The following is a 17,418-nucleotide window of genomic DNA, read 5'->3' on the forward strand; positions in this document are numbered from 1 at the left end:
CTGGGACCACAAGTTTAAAAACAAACAAACAAACAAACAAACAAACAAAAAAACACTGTACATGAAACAGTTCGATGGCAATTGGGTTGTAATTGATTAAACATTGTTAACTTGGAAATTGTCACAATATTTCATGTCTCACTGAGTCCAGGTAACAGCTATTTTCCTACACGTTTATAAGAAGACACAGGGAAAGGATTCACAGGGAGGATGTCTTCTTGGGAATTTTAGAGCCTTCAACATAGACATTTGGACAGAAGGACTTTCCCGATGCCCTTTAAAAACCTGCTCACAGAGAGGCAGCTACTTGCTCATTAGTCCAGTCTTAGTGCATCTTTTGATTGCAGATTAGGCAAGAGAGAGATTTTAGGTCTAAAAAAGAATTGGCTATTGCAGCTAAATGATTTCCTTATTTTTTGGCAGCACATAGTGTGCATATAGTCTGGTCATCATCCTAATAGAACATGGGTCTGTACTCAAGTGAGAAATCAAAGAGAAACTTTGTTCTATTCATGGGAAGAGAGGAATATTTTCCATTTGTTCTTGTGAAAAAAAAATTGTTTGTTTAAAACAAAGCATCACAGCAAAGGAAATAAAAATTGGGATAATGCAATTCAAAGGCAATCACCACAACAACACGTAGGCATTTCTGCTCTAATGTGATGTGTCTCTGAAAACCTTCACATTCAGTACTAAATGGCAGGACTCGTAGGGCTGGTAGAAGACAAGGCATTCAAACATCTTTGGAATGGTAGCCATAGCTCTAACAAAAACAATTACTGGTACCTGTAAAGATGGGGTGGCTCCTCTGGTACGGGGCTCCCCGGTGATGGAGATTACCGCAGCAGGCATCTAAGATTCTCAGAAATGAGAGAGGCCAGGTGCTGGCGACCCTCTTCCTGGAGCAGGACAGGCAGACGTGAGGTAGACACATGCGGCAGTGCCAGGGTTCTGGCTGTTCCTCTCTGGGGAAGGATCCTGTGTGCAAGCACTCACATTTCATTTTCTTATGATAAAGCTGAAAGAAATCCTGCTGCCAGTGTGACATCAAAGCTGAGAACATTTTTTTTCTTTCCTGATGAAGTTTATACATCTAGTTCTACTATTCCCCTCCCCTTGCCTGGGGAAAATCATGTATAAATTGTATTTACGTCATCCTCTCTTTACTAATAGAGTGTGAGCTGTACAGTACAGAGCATATGTAGGAGCTGAACAGACTATTGTTTAAAATAACTTGTCTTGATTGTAAGTGTAATTCACCCTTGTAAGAAATTTGGAAAATATAGAAAGGTATACAAAATTAATATCAACTTATAAGAAATATACTGTTAAAAAATGGTGACTTACTTCCCTCTGGTCTTTTGTTGATACAAATTTGTTGTTAAATTAGGTTATACTATGGATACAAATTTGTATCATTTGTATATATTTATATTATGTGTATTGTTCTACTTTATTACCATAGATGTCAAAAATTTGAACCATGATGTATTTAATAAAACCCCTGCTTTTGGATAATGATGTTGTTTCATATTGTGGTAATAAACACCATTACACATAGAAGATTATTTGTACCTTTGATTAATTCCTTAGGCTAGGTTGCTAAGGAGGAAATTCTGGGTGTCTTAATCCATAGGGCTACTACATAAAAATACAATTGGTAGCTCAAACAACAAACATTTATTTCTCATAGTTCTGGAGCTTGGGAAATACAAGATCAAGGTGCTGGCAGATTTAGTGTCTGGTGAGAGCTCTCACTTCCTGCTTCACAGCCAGCCATCTCCTTGCTGTGTCCTCACATGGTGGAAGGGTGGAGGGAGCTCTCTGGGGTCTCTTTTATAAGGGCACTAATTTCTTTTATGAGGGTTCCACCCTCATGACCTAATCACTTCCCCAACTCCCCACCTCCTAATGCCATCATATCAGGGATTAAGTTTCAACATGTGAATTCTGGAGCGGACATAGCCTTCAGTAGATAGCACTGGGTCAGTAGGTATATATATGCCTTTTAAAAATAATCTGATAACAGTAAACCTTTTTTGGTGGCTTTTAAACATAAGGATCTTAATACAAGAAAAAAACAGACAACAGTAACTTGGTGTTGTGGCCATTCTTTATTATGGGGAATGCCATTTATTAAAATGGTAACAAGTTAGCAAGTCTCTTTTGCTCACAACTATGTTGTAAGTATCCAATTTAGCACATCCTGAATTATCAGCAGATCTGGTATGTGGAATATCTATATCATGTATCAGGTTAAATTAAGCATTAAAAAACCCATGTCCGGCTTCCCCTTTAACTCAATCTAATTCTTCTCTATATGTTTGCTGCCCTCTTTTATCCTGTTCTCATGTCTCTCCATTGGCTGTCTTATCCTTGGCTCACAGTTTTGTCTGATAATGACTCTGCTTTATATTGTTGACACTAAACCTGTCCCTAGTTCAAGTAGCTGTATGACATCAAAGCTTCCTGTGGGACCTCTGAGGCAATTTGGGAGAGGAGAGAATGCACAGTCCCCTGGGAACTGCCCTTTTGGTTCTGAGGTCCTTAGTGCATAAAAATGTGCAAAATGGTTAAGTTTAGCTGCTGTGACCTTTGTAAGTAGAAATATCTTGCTCCAATTCCCAGCTCTGCTTTCTTAGGTAAGGAAATACTTGGTGTCAGGAGCTCATGGTGGTTGTGTTGTGTGTTTGGCAGCTCATGTGCTGCCAAAAATGGCAGCAGTTGGGTACACTCAAACAATTGATGTTTGGTTTTAAAAAATAATATGTATCTTAAGAGCTTTTTGAGAGGGAATGTAAAGACAGAATTTGGCTGGGTCACATCTCAAAAGAAGTGAAAATAAACTAGTATTCAATCCAGAGGATTTAGTTTCTTTCCATTGCAGTTTGTAGGTAAAATAAACTAATGGGAGTTCTGAAGAAACTGCTTCTGTCAAATCTTTGGACTCTCATGGGAAAAAACCAAGAGAGTCCAACAAAATAGAGGCAGATCTATATGTATATATGTACTAAAGATCTTTTCAGCAGCCGTTAAACCAGTGTCATGGGAGACTTCATTGAAGACGAGCAAGGGCTATTTCCAGTTCTTTGAATTATTATTTGAAAAAAGTTAACACTAACTCAAAAGCTGACCCCTTTCCTCTCTTTTCAGCCGGCATATGTCCCCCGGAAGCTGATCCCAATAACAATTATCAAGCAAGGTAATTTGTACGCGCCTGCTCTGGATACGTGTTTAGAACTATTTTCAATACACTTCCTAACGGAGATAATTAAACATAGCACATATTTTCTCAATTTCCCTGATGCTATATATATATCATTAGAAAAAATTTGAAGAAGTCAGTATGCTCTAGTAAATTAGAAGCTAATATGTAAAATTTTGGCTCTTGCCCCAAAAACCCAAGTCTTGGCAAGTTGTAGTGGTTGGACAACTAGGGACAAAGCAATCATAAGAAGCATTCAATTTTCAAAAGCCAGTTAAATATGTGTGGCTTTGTTTAGGGTTAAATAAGCATACATGAGGAAAATAGTTAATAGGGTATTTGGATTAATGAAATGAAAACTATGATTTAGTGGTCACTATAGATAAAGACATCCAGATGTCAAGAATTATTATGTCTTATTTTATTTCAGCATTCAGTTGCTTTTCTTTTGACTTTGTTTTTCAAATTATCAAACTAACTTTATTATTTCCAGAAAGTTTCTTGGTAGCAAAGACTGTGTACTTAAAAGAGTTCTTCTTTTAAGAAAACACAATGTCCCAAGTCTCAAAACAGGGTCAATTAGTATTGGAATTATCCAAAGGTTCTTTGTTTTGAGAACATACATTTTAAATTATTTATTAGGTCATTGCCTCATTTTGTGATAGTTCTTTAACTTGGGTAGGCTGCAGGGAGTGGAAACAAGGAAGGAAATTTTCAGTTCCTTAGAATGGAACACTTTATTGTAGAGTAATAGCCTTTAATTACTTATAGGCACAGATGTCAAGGTAAGATGTGCCTCCTAGTTCTTTGTTGGCTGTGCAGCCAGCCCAATGAATTTCTTTCTGTTAATTGAAAAGTTAGATCAAGACTGCCCCATTGCAGATGGCTTCACATTATTAGCTTCTTGCTTCTTCCTGATTTTTTTTCTTTCTTTCACACTATTATCTTTTCTTATTTCAACAGTGATTCAGAATGTTACTCACAGGGCTTCAAGTAAATCTCCAGATAAAACTCCCACTGGAGGAACAATACTCGGTGAGTCTATCTTGAAATCTATACCTAGATTAAGCAAATCAGGCTATTTTTGATAATGGAGCCTTTATGGAATTTTGCACTGTGAGCAGGTCTGTTAAATTGATGTTGGTTCATTTCCTTTCAATGTTTAACATCCTGGCTGTGTCTACTCCAGGCTAGGAGCCAAGAGATGCTACCTCTATCAAAATACGGTAGAGAAACAACTCTAGCCCATGCCTGGTAGGAACGCTAGCACCCATCCTACCTGCCCCACAGGTTGTTGCAGTTACAAGGGAATCTTTCTCATATTGAGCTGCTCTTTTAAAAATTACTATTAATAATGGTTTTCTTTGTTCACCACAAATCTTAAGCATCCATACTACAATTTCTGAGTCCATGGATTAAATGCCAGAGGATTTTGTTAGTTCAGTACTGAATATGTAAAAGATTCTGTTTAAAAGGTACTATTATGTATGTCGAACATTTTGAAGTTTGGGTTAAAATTGACAAAGCAAAATAAGTGCTAAACTTCATAGTCCTAGTATCTGATGCTCTGAGCTTTGTTTCATGTCAGGATGCATTTTCTTCCTCTTATCTTTACTTTCTATTTCCTTGCAGTCCACCTTGTTATTCCAGGTCTTAATGAAACCACCGTCAAACTTCCTACGTCCATAATGTTTGAGATTTCAGATACAATCAAGACACAATTAGGTAAGCAGGAAAATTCTATCTGGGAACATGGCAGTGCTTGAGGACTAGCACTAATATTCTTAGAATGTCCAAGGAATCTAGCAAATGAGTTGTCTGGGATCTCAAAGTAAAAAAGGACAGGCATGTCACAGTTGATGGGAATGTAAAATTGTACAGCTACTGTGGAAACAGCGTGACCCTTCCTCAAAAAATTAAAAATAGACTTACCATATGATCCAGCAATTCCACTTCGGGGTATATAATGAAAGGAATTGAAGAAAAGTTCTCAAAGAGATATCTGTACACCCATGTTCATAATAGCACTATTCACAACAGCTAAAACATGGCAGCAACCCAAGTGTCCATCGACAGATAAGTAGATAAGCAAAACGTGGTGTATATAAATGTGGTGTATATACACACAATGAAATATTATTCAGCCTTAAAAAGGAAGGATATTATGACACATGCTACAATACTGATGAACCTGGAAGACATTATACTAAGTGAAACAAGTCAGTTACAAAAAGAGCAATACTATACAATTCCACTTACATGAAGTACCTAGAGTAGTCAAATTCATAAAGACAGAAAGTAGACTTGTGGCTGCCAGGGAGTGGAAGGAGGAGGGGAATAGGGAGTTAGTGTTTAATGGTACAGAATTTCAGTTTTACAAGACAATAATAGTTTTGAAGACAGATGGTGGTTGCACAACATTATGAATGTATTTAATATTACTGAACTTTACATTTAAAAATGGTTAAGTTCATAAATTTTATGTTATGTGTATTTTACCACAGTAACAATAATTGGAGAGATTATTTTAAGGTGCAGAGAGATTGGAGTGAAAATATTAAAAAATTCTATAAGAAAATAGTTATTTTACATTTATATAAAACATTAAATATATTTACACTTATGAAAGAGTGAACATTTATCAAATTACCCAAAATACACACATTTATATAAGTATAATGTTCAAATGGAATAATTGTTATAAATTATACTTATTACACTGTACTATCAAGGGACCACTAGGTTCTTTCAATGAGAACTTATGTAAAGGTAAGGTCTGTTAGAATTATTATTTAGTTGAGATTGATACTGCTTCCTACTTCTAGAAAGCACCTGATATGATTTCAGTGTCGAAAAAAACATAAAACATAGCAATTTGGAAAAAAAATAACCAAATAGCAAAACCCTTTAAAAGAAGCCCAGGGAATACTTGTGGTGGTCACTGGGCTAAGTTAGTTGCTGCGTTTGAGTATCTGAATTAGTCTGAATTAGTCTGAATTCTCTCTATAGCAGAGGACCTCAAACTTGATGGAGCATCAGATGTCTTAGAGTGCTTGTGAATACACAGACTGCTGGGCACACCCTAGAGTTACTGATTCAATAGATCTGGCGTGGAGCCTGAGAATTTGCATTTCTTACTAGCACCCCGGAGATGCTGGCATTGCTGGTCTGGGAACCATGCTTTGAGAACCACCTCTCTAAAGTCTATGGAGAATGTATTGGCCTATTGATAAATATGGAAGTTAGCAATTGAAGAAGACTTAAAAATGCAGATTATTTTCCCTGCAGTAGGCATCAGCTAAGAAATTTAGCATTTACAAAATTGAATCTTCATACTGTATGGAAGCAAAAACAGAGGCGCAAGCCCCTGATTGGCAGAATTAATTCAACAAATACTTACTAAGCATCAATCTGTGCCAGAACTGCAGGATGGTGAGGATGATAATGGTGAGTGACACAGACATAGGACCCGGCCCTACTGGGACTTCAGATTTAATTTTTTTTCCCTTGTTGGAAACCTGACCTGTTTGCTTGTTTGATGCTAGACAATCAGACTGTAACAGTTTTAAAAGGTGAGAACTCCTAAGTTCTCCGAGCAAAGCCTGAAGTGGGTAGAAGAGCACTTAATATGTGGACTATTAGACTTACAATTTTAGAAAAACATTCCAAAGCTTACACATCATCATTTTATTAAGGGGTGAAAATATTTGCCAGGAAATCTCTGTGATTTTGCACACTCCTTATATTTTTACTGTAAAATATTCATATCTGTTACCTAAAGTGAATTACTACCAACAGCGTATACAAGTGAGTCCAGGCTTCATTTGCTTGAACTAGAATGTGCTTTATTCCTTAGTTCTTAGTCTTGAGTGATATTTCCTAATTTTTTTGGTTTTTGCAAAGTTCCACAGGCTACCTTATTATCAATTCAGTCTATTGTTTTCTTTGATTTAGAGAATTAAACAGTGAATTTCTGTTTGGTTTGGTTTTGCTTTTGTTTTCCTGATACGATTCACTAAAGCTTCAGGATTGAATGTGATTTTAATGAAGAAATATTCTGTTCAAATAGTAAATATATTTTCAAACTTGTATTTCTTGGAAAACACCTATCTTAAATTTAATACATGACAAATTTCTTATGGATTAAAGAGACTGATAGCCAGTATGTTTGAAAATGTCTAGTAAATCCATGAAATGTAACATCTTAACATACTGTGTTTAAAAATTACATTTAAATTTACTGTTTTTTATGAAGACTGTGAGCATAAACAGTGTGAGCATCAATGTCTTTATATCACGTTGAGAGAAATAAACTTTCCTGAAGTTATTTATCATTACATTTCAGAAAAGTCCTATTTTTTGAGGAGAACTCTAAAAATAAAATCTTCATTCCAGCAGGGCCCATCATGGGACATCAAGAAATTAATAGCTTTTGTTCTAAGAACACATGGTGTGAATAATGAAAGAAATAAACAAGAAAGCTACTATTACACCCACACCTCCCAGGGACATACAAAGGGTTTGCCAAACCCAAGATTTAGCTCGCCAAAATTAACGGAAACAAGTGTGTTGAAAAAAGGTACAGAAGAATCAGAGAGGAAAAGGAATTTCCTGGGTTTTAGGCTGTTCTGATGGCATTTTACTCTGCTATTGCCAGAACTTCAGTTGTACATAGCTAGTGTAGGTGAATGCTCATGGGTTGATGCGAGACATGAAGAGTCCCCATTCAAATATCTTCTCCATCTACCAAATTCTCTGACTCCTGAAATGCCTTACTTAGAAACACAGTATGTCTTTCTAAGGAATCAGTGATGTGTAAAGGATGTAAATATCTCTTGGGAAGGTAGTTTACAATTTTTTCTTCATTAACAGCTTAATTTTGTTAATGTGATTGCTAGCTAAGCGTATGTTTAAACTATAAGGAGCTAAAGCAAAGCAATTCAGAGTATTGCATGAAAGTCTAGGATCTGGAGGTTAAAAATAAATAGACAGAAGGTAGGTAGGTAGATCGATCGATCGATCGATCGATCGATCGACAGACAGATAGATAGACAGACAGATAGATAGACAGTCCAACTCAGCCAGCGAACCACCAAGAACGAATGATGTTACACAGGAAGGTGAGGATTAGCAAAGGTGTGGCAAAGGTTAAGAGAACACTGGAAAAAAGAGAACATTAAAGAAAAACCTTATAATCTTATATTTAAAAAATAAAAACAAACACCTTCCTATGTTACATGCTGAAAATAACAAGACCAGAGCTCATAAAAATTTGTAACCTGAATGTCTTTTCCTGGGCTAGCAATCACAATGGTTTTAAACAAAAACTGTGACTCTGAAAAAGACAGGAAGCAATATTGATAAAATTTAGAAATTAAAAAAAAAAGAATTTTTCATAAATTTCTGCTGGATCTGTTTCTTAGTTATTCCAGAAATAGAGTCCCTTCTGCTAAATTAATTCGAATGATGGTATTAAACATTTCTGGGGTGCAAATAAGCAATGCAACTTCATGTGCACATGAATTCAGAACACACACTTAGCTATTAGATGTGGCAAGTATGTAGCACTTGTGACACCTATTTCTAGCATTTTAAATCACTTCTAAAAATAATTAGCTGTACGTAGGAATCTATTGTATGCTTCCATAATATAGGTTAAAAATTGATTGGCTTCTATTGACATTGTAGAAGGGATGACTTTATAATTGTCTTTGCCTATCAGAAGTAAAAAAATATTTTGTGCCTGTGTTAACTGAGAAGAAACAAAGGGTCTTTACAGCAGTGATATGAACTGCAGAAAAAGGTTACAAAATTTGCATCTTCAAAGAGATTTGAGAGAACATGTTAGACCAATAGTTCTCCACAGAGGGCAGTTTTGTCCCCCAGAGGATATTTGGCAATGTCTGGAGACATTTTTGGTTGCCACCACTATGGAAGTGTTAGTGGAGTCCAGTGGGTAAAGGCCAGAGGTGTTACTAAACATCCTACAGCAAAGGAAAGGCTCCCACAACAAAAAATTTTCCAGCCCAAAGTGTCAATAGTGCCAAAGTTGAGAAACCCAAGAAGTTCCTGTACAGCCTGAGGACTCTAAAAATTCCCATCTGATTATAATGAGTTCAAGGTGATATGATCAGGGTATCTCAAAGATGAATGAAATTTCTCATGCCACTAGACTATTTCAAAATATTACAAGTAGGTCACTGATTCCGTGCGCTAAATAGATGAATCAAGTTAATCCATTTTAAATGGAGACTATCTTAATCATTGGGAAACTCTGGTATAGACATGTACTTTCTTTGAAAAAGAATACCTAAATTTTAGAAGGTAGGTTCTGAATAGTTGTCTAAAGAAGGAAAAATATTGAGTATATTCTTTACACTGAATTCGCACAGTAACCCAAAGAAAATGTCTTTGTTAACATAAGGCTCAAATAAATTACTGTTGGTATTCTTTTGCAACAAATATTTTCAAATAATTTAGTTTCCCGTGTGTGTTATTTGTGCTTTTCTAAAATTTCAGTGTCATACCCTATTACATGTTTTACCATGCATAATAATGGAAATTTTCTATTCATTGATTTTTTTTTAATTAGGAGTACTTGAATGTAAAATTCCAGGGAGTATTTGCAATACAATCTATGCCTTCCAGAAACAATGAATCAGAATGATTGGAGTGTTTTCCAAGTATTGGGTTTTGTTTTCTTTTTCATTCCATAGCCAACTTAGATCTTAATTACCTAGGGTTAATGACAAGGAATTCTGAAGACTGTCATCTATTCCCCGGTAGAAATGCATAGTAAATTTGTTAATTGCCTGGTGGGATGGGATAAGAGCCAAATAGAATTCTGGAAATAGTTTGTTACTTGATTTTGTTTTGAATGAATTATATTTGGACACTGTGTTATAAGGAAGTGAGGTAAATTGTTTGTTCTCTGACTTTTTTTTCTAGCTAAGAATGAAACCTTAGCATTACCTGCTGAATCTAAAACACCAAAGGTAGAAAAAATCCCAGCACAGCCCATAACAGGTAATGTGATCCCCTTGTTGTTAACTTTGAGAGAATAAGTAATATGGTTTCAAATAGTAAATGATTGACAAGCCTGTACTTTTTTTTCAGTGAAGAGCCAGTGGGAAATTCATTTTGCTCATAAGCACAAAATGATAGGAGATCCTATGTCCTTAATCTAATGTTTGGAAAAACAGATGCAGAAAACAACAGATGAATCGTATAACTAGTATCTAATATGGAAGATGTATTTTTACTCTAAGTGAAAGTGACTACCTCAACATTCTGAAATATTTTTATGCTAAAATGTAATACCTGGTTTTGGTACTTTCCTTTTATATGAAGACGTGAGACCATTTTTCATTCCTTCATTTTCATAAGTGGTTGATTTAGCAAAATGCCATTATCCTTCACAAATCTGTAGCTTGAGATCTATGAAAGTGTGCTGGAATTGTTCAGCAACAATATTTCTGGAAGATTAACAATCCTAATGTAGGGATTATGTAATAGTTCAGTTAAAATCCTTTAAAGAACAAATGCGGTATGCATTTTCCCCACAGTTTGTCAGCCGTTACAAACAAATAAATATTCAGCATTTCTTCTATGAATGAACTGCCCAAGTCCAGCCCACTCCGGATACATTATTCCCTGAACTACAGAGTTTTTGCCAGAGCAATACCACCTCATCTAGGACTCAGTGAAACAAACATCTGAGAATTCCCTCAGATCCACATTTAGCAAAGTAACCCAAATCTAAAGTGAATTTTTTAATCCACAAAATTGCTATAAATTGCAATATTAGTGATATTTACCTCGTACTAAACTCTGGGACTGATAACTGGTCCAGAGAAGATAAAAATTAGTGAGGAGATAAAATAACTTAATTTCAAGAAACCTATTCAGGTAAGGATATTTTGGATAGAGCAAGAAGACCTTCCATCTCTCACCTTCATAGAAGTTGCGGCAGAAGTAGTACCTATTTAAGCTGCTGAAATAATCTATTTGAACGAAATTCCTAGGTAGTTTTATGATTTCAATACAATTATATTGAAATACCAAGAAAAACATAGGCATGACCCAGCGGATGGCTCCAAGTTCTTTTCTGCCCCAAAGATTCTACCCAATTATACTTTCTTCTCTTGGCACAGTATTTCATGGGAGAGTCTACAGATTTCTTAGTTTTCTGCCAAACTTCCTCAGAATTTTCCACTTCAGAAACACTTAGTCAAACACCGTCACTTATTATTCAGTGTTATTGTGTTATCACATGTCCTTACCCTGCAAAATTCTGGAATTTTCTAGCTCACAATTCATTCCAGATCTCAGTGATCCTGGTTTTTACTTCTTGAAAACTATTTACCCAAAGTTATCTTTGCCTTTGATCTAGCACTTGGAACAAACTTGTGGCTAAGCCTTTGAATGCTTATCATAATTTGAACTCAGTCAAATTTGAACCCAACATGCAGTCAACTTTGCACGTTGACTGCAGTTTGAAAGAGGGAAATCTTATAATCTTCTAAATAAAACTTTTTTGCCCTGGGTCATTGTTTTATTTGCCCATTTATTAATTCATTTAATAAACATTTATCATGGGCTTGCTTACTATACTCTGGGCATTGTGCTAAGGCCTGAAGAGAAAGAGAACGAAAAAGACAGACAAATAAAACATTATGATTAATCTGATAAGTGCTTTCATGGAGGTCAGTTCAATATCCTTTTTGGAATACATTGAAAGTGGACCAAACCCATGAAGGAATTTCAGCTCAGGTACCTGGGGCAAGCCTGGGAGTCTTTAGCACAAGTAACTTGAAAAGTATTGAGTTACGTAAATGTCAGTTACTAATTCTAAAGGACAACGAGTGTCATGTGGTCTTTGGATGCCTCATCATTTTATCTTAATTTGTAAAGATGTCTTTTTTACCTTCCAGTGACTCCTGAATCGGTCCCAAGAACCACTAAACCCACTGTGTCTAGTGCATTAGACATTTCAGAAACAACATTGGGTAATTCTAAGAATTATTTTTTCCAAAACAAACAAGCAAACCAAAAAATCCTCCCAACACTCATAGAAAAGTAACCCAATACTTTAACTTTCCCCCCATCTCTCCCCTCCTTACTGGCAGTAGTTAATCTTCCTATTTCTTGGACCAAAGCCATTAAAGAGTTAACAACATGCCTTGAGCCTGTTGACTGATATTCTAAGCAGCTCTGGATGGTAGATGTTAACTACACATCTTTTTCACCAGTCTCTTGGGATGTACAGAAAAACCAAGTGCCAGTCTTTTAACCCGCAAAGCTTTGATGAGTGGGGGAAATCTGCAAGTCTTGACTGTATCTGTGCTTTCTGTTTTGATTGGCTTTTCCAAGTCTTGTGTGTACTAAACCTGAGGAGAATCACCCAAAGTGTCATGCTTTCTAATAAGAATTCCGTGTCACGCATGTTATAGCTCCTTCTTCGCCCAAGAGAATCTAAGTTGCTTGGTTCTCATCTCCTGAAGAAAAGGAGCTGCATGTATTTTTTTTTTTGTACTTGTGATGTTGATCTTCCATGTCACACCACGGCCCTTTGAAAGTGTACCTTCAAATTTTAACCACTGTGTAAAACTTTTCCAGGGAAAGCCAACTGTTTCCATGAAAGGCATCAGGTGGCCGGTGCACACTTTGTTATAAGCATTGTCATGTGATCATGGTTAAGCCACAGCGTCAAATCCCAACTCATACAGTTGCTAACTGAATTCTTCTTTATTGTAGTTCTCAGCGAAAGAAACCCGGAAACATGGCAAACTATCCTAATACCTAGGTTTGAATTGCCACTGAGCACTCTAGGTAAAAATTATTAAACACTGCAGCTTATTATTACGTTGGAAATCTTATGCATGCTTGAAAGAAGATTGAGGTTAATTTATTCAAATTTATCTCCTCAAAGGAAAGAAGGGACAGGTGCTTATAAAACAATAAGCTCTCCAACATTAAATTTTTTAAATGTTATAAGATCTCTATTATAATTAGAATACTAAAGAGTCTGTCTCTATGGCAAATCCTTCTGTTTTTCTTTTTGCTGGTCATATTTTGATTTTATATTTGATTCTTTTAATTCCAGATCATTGTCACTGAATAAAAAATGAAATTCTTTTCTATTTTTTCTGAGTATCTTTTTATTCAATTGTTTCTCTTCAGATAGAAGATATATTTATAATATTTATGTAGACTGCTTCTTAAAATTCTTAGAATTTCTTCACGCATGCAATATTAAAAGAGTTGTTGGAGGTGAGGTATTAAATATAAAGCCATGTAGTTACCAAAATTCTATTTTTAAAAGCTACTAGATGGATATTTTCTGGTTCCGATGTGTTTGGTGCTTGATTTGAGTTTAAATGAAATATATCTAAGAGCACACATACACAGCTGAAGAAATTAGGAAGCTAGTTCAATAAAGGTGAAAAGAAGAGCCCAATTCCTCAAATATAGTGGTTTGAATATTAAAAAAATAGAAAACTAAGCTTTATTACTAACAGTTCCTTCCTTAACATGAGTAATTTGCCTTTTTGTTTGTTTTGTGTTTTAGAAAGCTTGAGAGTAAAAAAAAAATCTTTTCTCTGTTACTTGCACCTCAAGTCATAACATTTCTTATGTTTCATTACAGCTCCGAAAAGACTTCCAGAATTTCCGCAGGCAAAAACACCCTTCCCTTTTGAGAAACCAGGGGACACCTTGGGTAATAACAGCACCTGAAATCTGCTGTTAAGATGTGGGTGGTGATTGCTTCATTCTTGAGGACACATTTATGGGGTCCTACCTTTACAAACCTCAATAAACTGATGATTTTGGTTAACTCAGCCAAACAAGTGGTTGATTTGGTTTAATTTTTTAAAAAGCAACCTATTTTTCTGATTGGATATTTTACAAATTTAGTAACCATCATCAGTCTGTTAATTACATATAACCCATTCAGTTAGTTTTCTGTCCTCAAAAACATTGAGAGTTTGATGCCAAACTCTGGTCTCTCTACTCATTAACCCAATGCTCTTGGGATGGGTACATATTGATTTCTTCTTAATATATGATGGCTTTTGATCTGATTCATGTGTGTGTTTAATTGCAGGCTTCTGATAGTCACTTAATCATAGCAGCAACCTATTTCTGTCTCTTTGTCCTACCGAAAAAATCTTCAGCAAGTTTCATTTCTTTTTGCTATAGCTTCAAGTGAAAAGCCATGGATTGTACCTACAACTAAAACATCTGAAGATTCCAAAGTTCTACCTCCTCAAACTGGTAATTGCATTCATTTTTAAAAATAGATTGGAACAACAATATTTATTTTTGTAGATTTTATATTTTACAGGTTTTATTTTTATAGGTTCCTTGGTTGAGTACCAATGTAGTCTCTAGTAAATGGTAAAGCTATAATGCATTCTTGATACTTAAATGAATCTCTTTTTTTCCTCAGTACCAAAGCAAAATGGTTTTGCATTTGATTTAAAACCTGTATTTTTTATTTTATTTATTGGGGTGACAATTGTTAGTAAAATTACATAGATTTCAGGTGTACAATTCTGTATTACATCATCTATAGATCCCACTGTGTGTTCACCACCCAGAGTCAGTTCTCCTTCCATCACCATATATTTGATCCCCCTTACCCTCATCTCCCACCCCTCTCCCCCCTTACCCTCTGGTAACCACTAAACTATTGTCTGTGTCTATGAGTTTCTGTTTCTCATTTGTTTGTCTTGTTCTTTTGTTGTTTTTGGTTTATATACATGTGATTTCACTGATATGTGGTATATAAGACCTGTATTTTAATGTTTGGACAAATAATTAGAAATTTGACTAGAAGATGAACTACAAATTGGCTCATTGATTCTGTAGAGATCTCTTTAGTGACATGAAAGTGGTAGCAAAAATAAGAAGCATCATCATGGGTCTGATTTAATGGTATGAACTTAATGTTTCCCTTGCAGCTGTATATTCACTTCTTTTTCAGAAATGAATATTTGAAAGTTTACAATGTGCAAGATATTATTGCTAAATCCTAAAATCTCTAAGCATACTAAGCATATTGTGATATAGAGGGAAGAAATTAATAATGGACTTTGGTTCCAATTCTGACTTCCCCAATAACCATATATATTAGCTATTTTTATCTACTTTTCTTCAGGATCTTAGTTTATTCTTTTGTAAATTATGGTGATCGGCTTTTTTCTCTTGAGAATTCTTGTGTTCCACCCCTAAAACTGATTGAGGAATATTGCTTCCCTTTCTTAAAAATAGATTTTTCTAAATTAAGAAGGTTTCTCCTATATATCTTTTTTTCTGATGTGGGTGGTGATTTAATTGATGTCTAGCAGTCAATTAAAGAGAATATTAAGTATATGAGAATTATAAAAAATCTCAGAAACAATTTAGTGTGATTACTTCCATGATTTTTGTTTTAATTGTTTCTATTGTGATTTTTTGTGTACCTTCCAGTGTGATTTTTTTTTTTTTTTTAGCACATATGATAGTGTAGTTAGAAGTTCATACAATGAAGTTAAATATTCCGACATGTTGTGGAAGTCTCCAGGAAGGAATCCAGCAGAGGACTTGTTTGAGAAAGAATAAGAAGATAGATAAATAAGATAAGAAATCTCAATAAAGGCAGGGTTCCTTTCGCCTTTCATGTCAGAAGATGAATATTCTGGTTTTGCCCTGTTGGAGTATAAATAGAGGCTAATGCAACAGAAAGCAGTTGTATTATTCAGCTGCCACACTACTGCCCAGGCAACCTTAGGCTGCCAGAGAAACTCCAACTGCCAACCTGCCAACCTTCTCTGGATGACATGTTGGGGCTTGTCATGGGCTGTAACAGTTCAGTGGGTAATGATTGCAGGCATGAGCCCCCAGAAACACCTTAGTCTTCCCTTACAATGTTTAACTTTTATATCTTTGCTACTTAGTATGATCCTTGGACCAGAAGCATTGGCATCACTAGGGAGTTGGTTAAAAAGGCAGAGTCTGGGGTTCTGCTCCTTATCTGCTGAGTCAGGATCTGCTTTTTAACAGTATCTCCAGATAATTTGTATGAACACTCAAGTTTGAGAAGCACTGACTTATCACTGCAATCTGTAATATTTCACATGATGCAGATATTAATCATCAAGTGTGGTTAATTATAAGAGGCCTCAAAATCAATATAAGACTGGTTTCTCAAAGTAGGTGATTTCGTATATAATTTCTGCTAATACACACATGCTTACATCTAACTCTTGTATAAGAGTTCTGTGGCATCTTTGTGACATGTTAAATTTCAAATTAAAATTTATCACATGCATTATTTTTTATTTTAAAAGAATTGATAAATTCATGCTATCCTTTCGTTTATTCCAGCCTTTCTTGCTTTTTGTGACTGATTTTGTGTGAATTCATACATGTGCTAAGTTTCTATTTCTTATTTAGTTTCAATGTATATGACTATTTTATTTTCCAATTACTCACATGACTTCCTAATACAATTGTTTTGAGAATTAAGAAGAGAGGGAGGGAGAGCCAGTATTTGATGCTGGTCCATAAAACCACTGGTCCCATTTTTAGTTATTATACACTTTGAAGACATGAGGAAATGAAATGATATATATAAAAAAAGAAATAATAACATTATTATGGCAAAATTAACACATTTTGTTTTCTCTGTTGGGATACAATGCATCTATACTTACTCTGCCCTTCAGCCAGAAAACAAAAACAAAATACCAAGAACATACCTGCATTTGAACAAAGTTAGTTTTATTTACTTATTCCCACAATGAAGAATGCATACCATGAATAACTGTGGGATCTCATAGTAACGGTATTGGAGAGGACATATTGCATGATTTGGTCTTGTGTTAGGTGACTCTAGGGAGGGTCCAAGGAAGTGAAACTTTGCTCTGGATTAGATGCTGTATGAAAGTGGGAGTAATTCTGTGATTAAATATCTTCATCATTCTTAACTAGAAGGCACAAAGAACACTGTGAAGCTAAAGTCATGATGGGTAAAGAAGCAGCAGTTAGTCATAGTAGCCAGAATACGGGGACAGTCATTTTTGTGTTCATGCATTTGTCTGTGTTCCCCATGATTACAGAGTGCTCTTGTTTTTGTCTCCATCCATCTTGGTCACAAAGTTGTCTTGTCTGATATTGGTGTTCTCTCAAACTGTTGATGGTCAGCAGGAAAAGACCAAGCCTAGCTG

General features: G+C 35.4%; 1 protein-coding gene across 50 annotated transcripts in view; it reads left to right on the forward strand.

Annotated features, from left to right (window-relative positions):
* Positions 1-17,418, forward strand: part of ABI3BP (ABI family member 3 binding protein) — a 259,305-nt gene that overhangs the window by 126,846 nt on the left and 115,041 nt on the right. For 38 of the 50 annotated variants that reach the window (XM_088793875.1, XM_074332670.2, XM_088793881.1 and 35 more), the window contains exons 7-14: positions 3,154-3,202; positions 4,169-4,240; positions 4,838-4,930; positions 10,154-10,231; positions 12,139-12,213; positions 12,962-13,036; positions 13,854-13,925; positions 14,408-14,482. In XM_088793875.1, the coding sequence (XP_088650001.1) occupies positions 3,154-3,202; positions 4,169-4,240; positions 4,838-4,930; positions 10,154-10,231; positions 12,139-12,213; positions 12,962-13,036; positions 13,854-13,925; positions 14,408-14,482 (589 nt within the window). The remainder of the gene's footprint in view (positions 1-3,153; positions 3,203-4,168; positions 4,241-4,837; positions 4,931-10,153; positions 10,232-12,138; positions 12,214-12,961; positions 13,037-13,853; positions 13,926-14,407; positions 14,483-17,418) is intronic. The other 12 variants (XM_088793895.1, XM_088793912.1, XM_074332762.2 and 9 more) reach the window with 4 other exon arrangements.

This window comes from Rhinolophus sinicus, chromosome 17, assembly GCF_057876585.1.
Source record: "Rhinolophus sinicus isolate RSI-liver-muscle chromosome 17, RSI-T2T, whole genome shotgun sequence".
In the NCBI taxonomy this organism is placed as follows: Eukaryota; Metazoa; Chordata; class Mammalia; order Chiroptera; family Rhinolophidae; genus Rhinolophus; species Rhinolophus sinicus.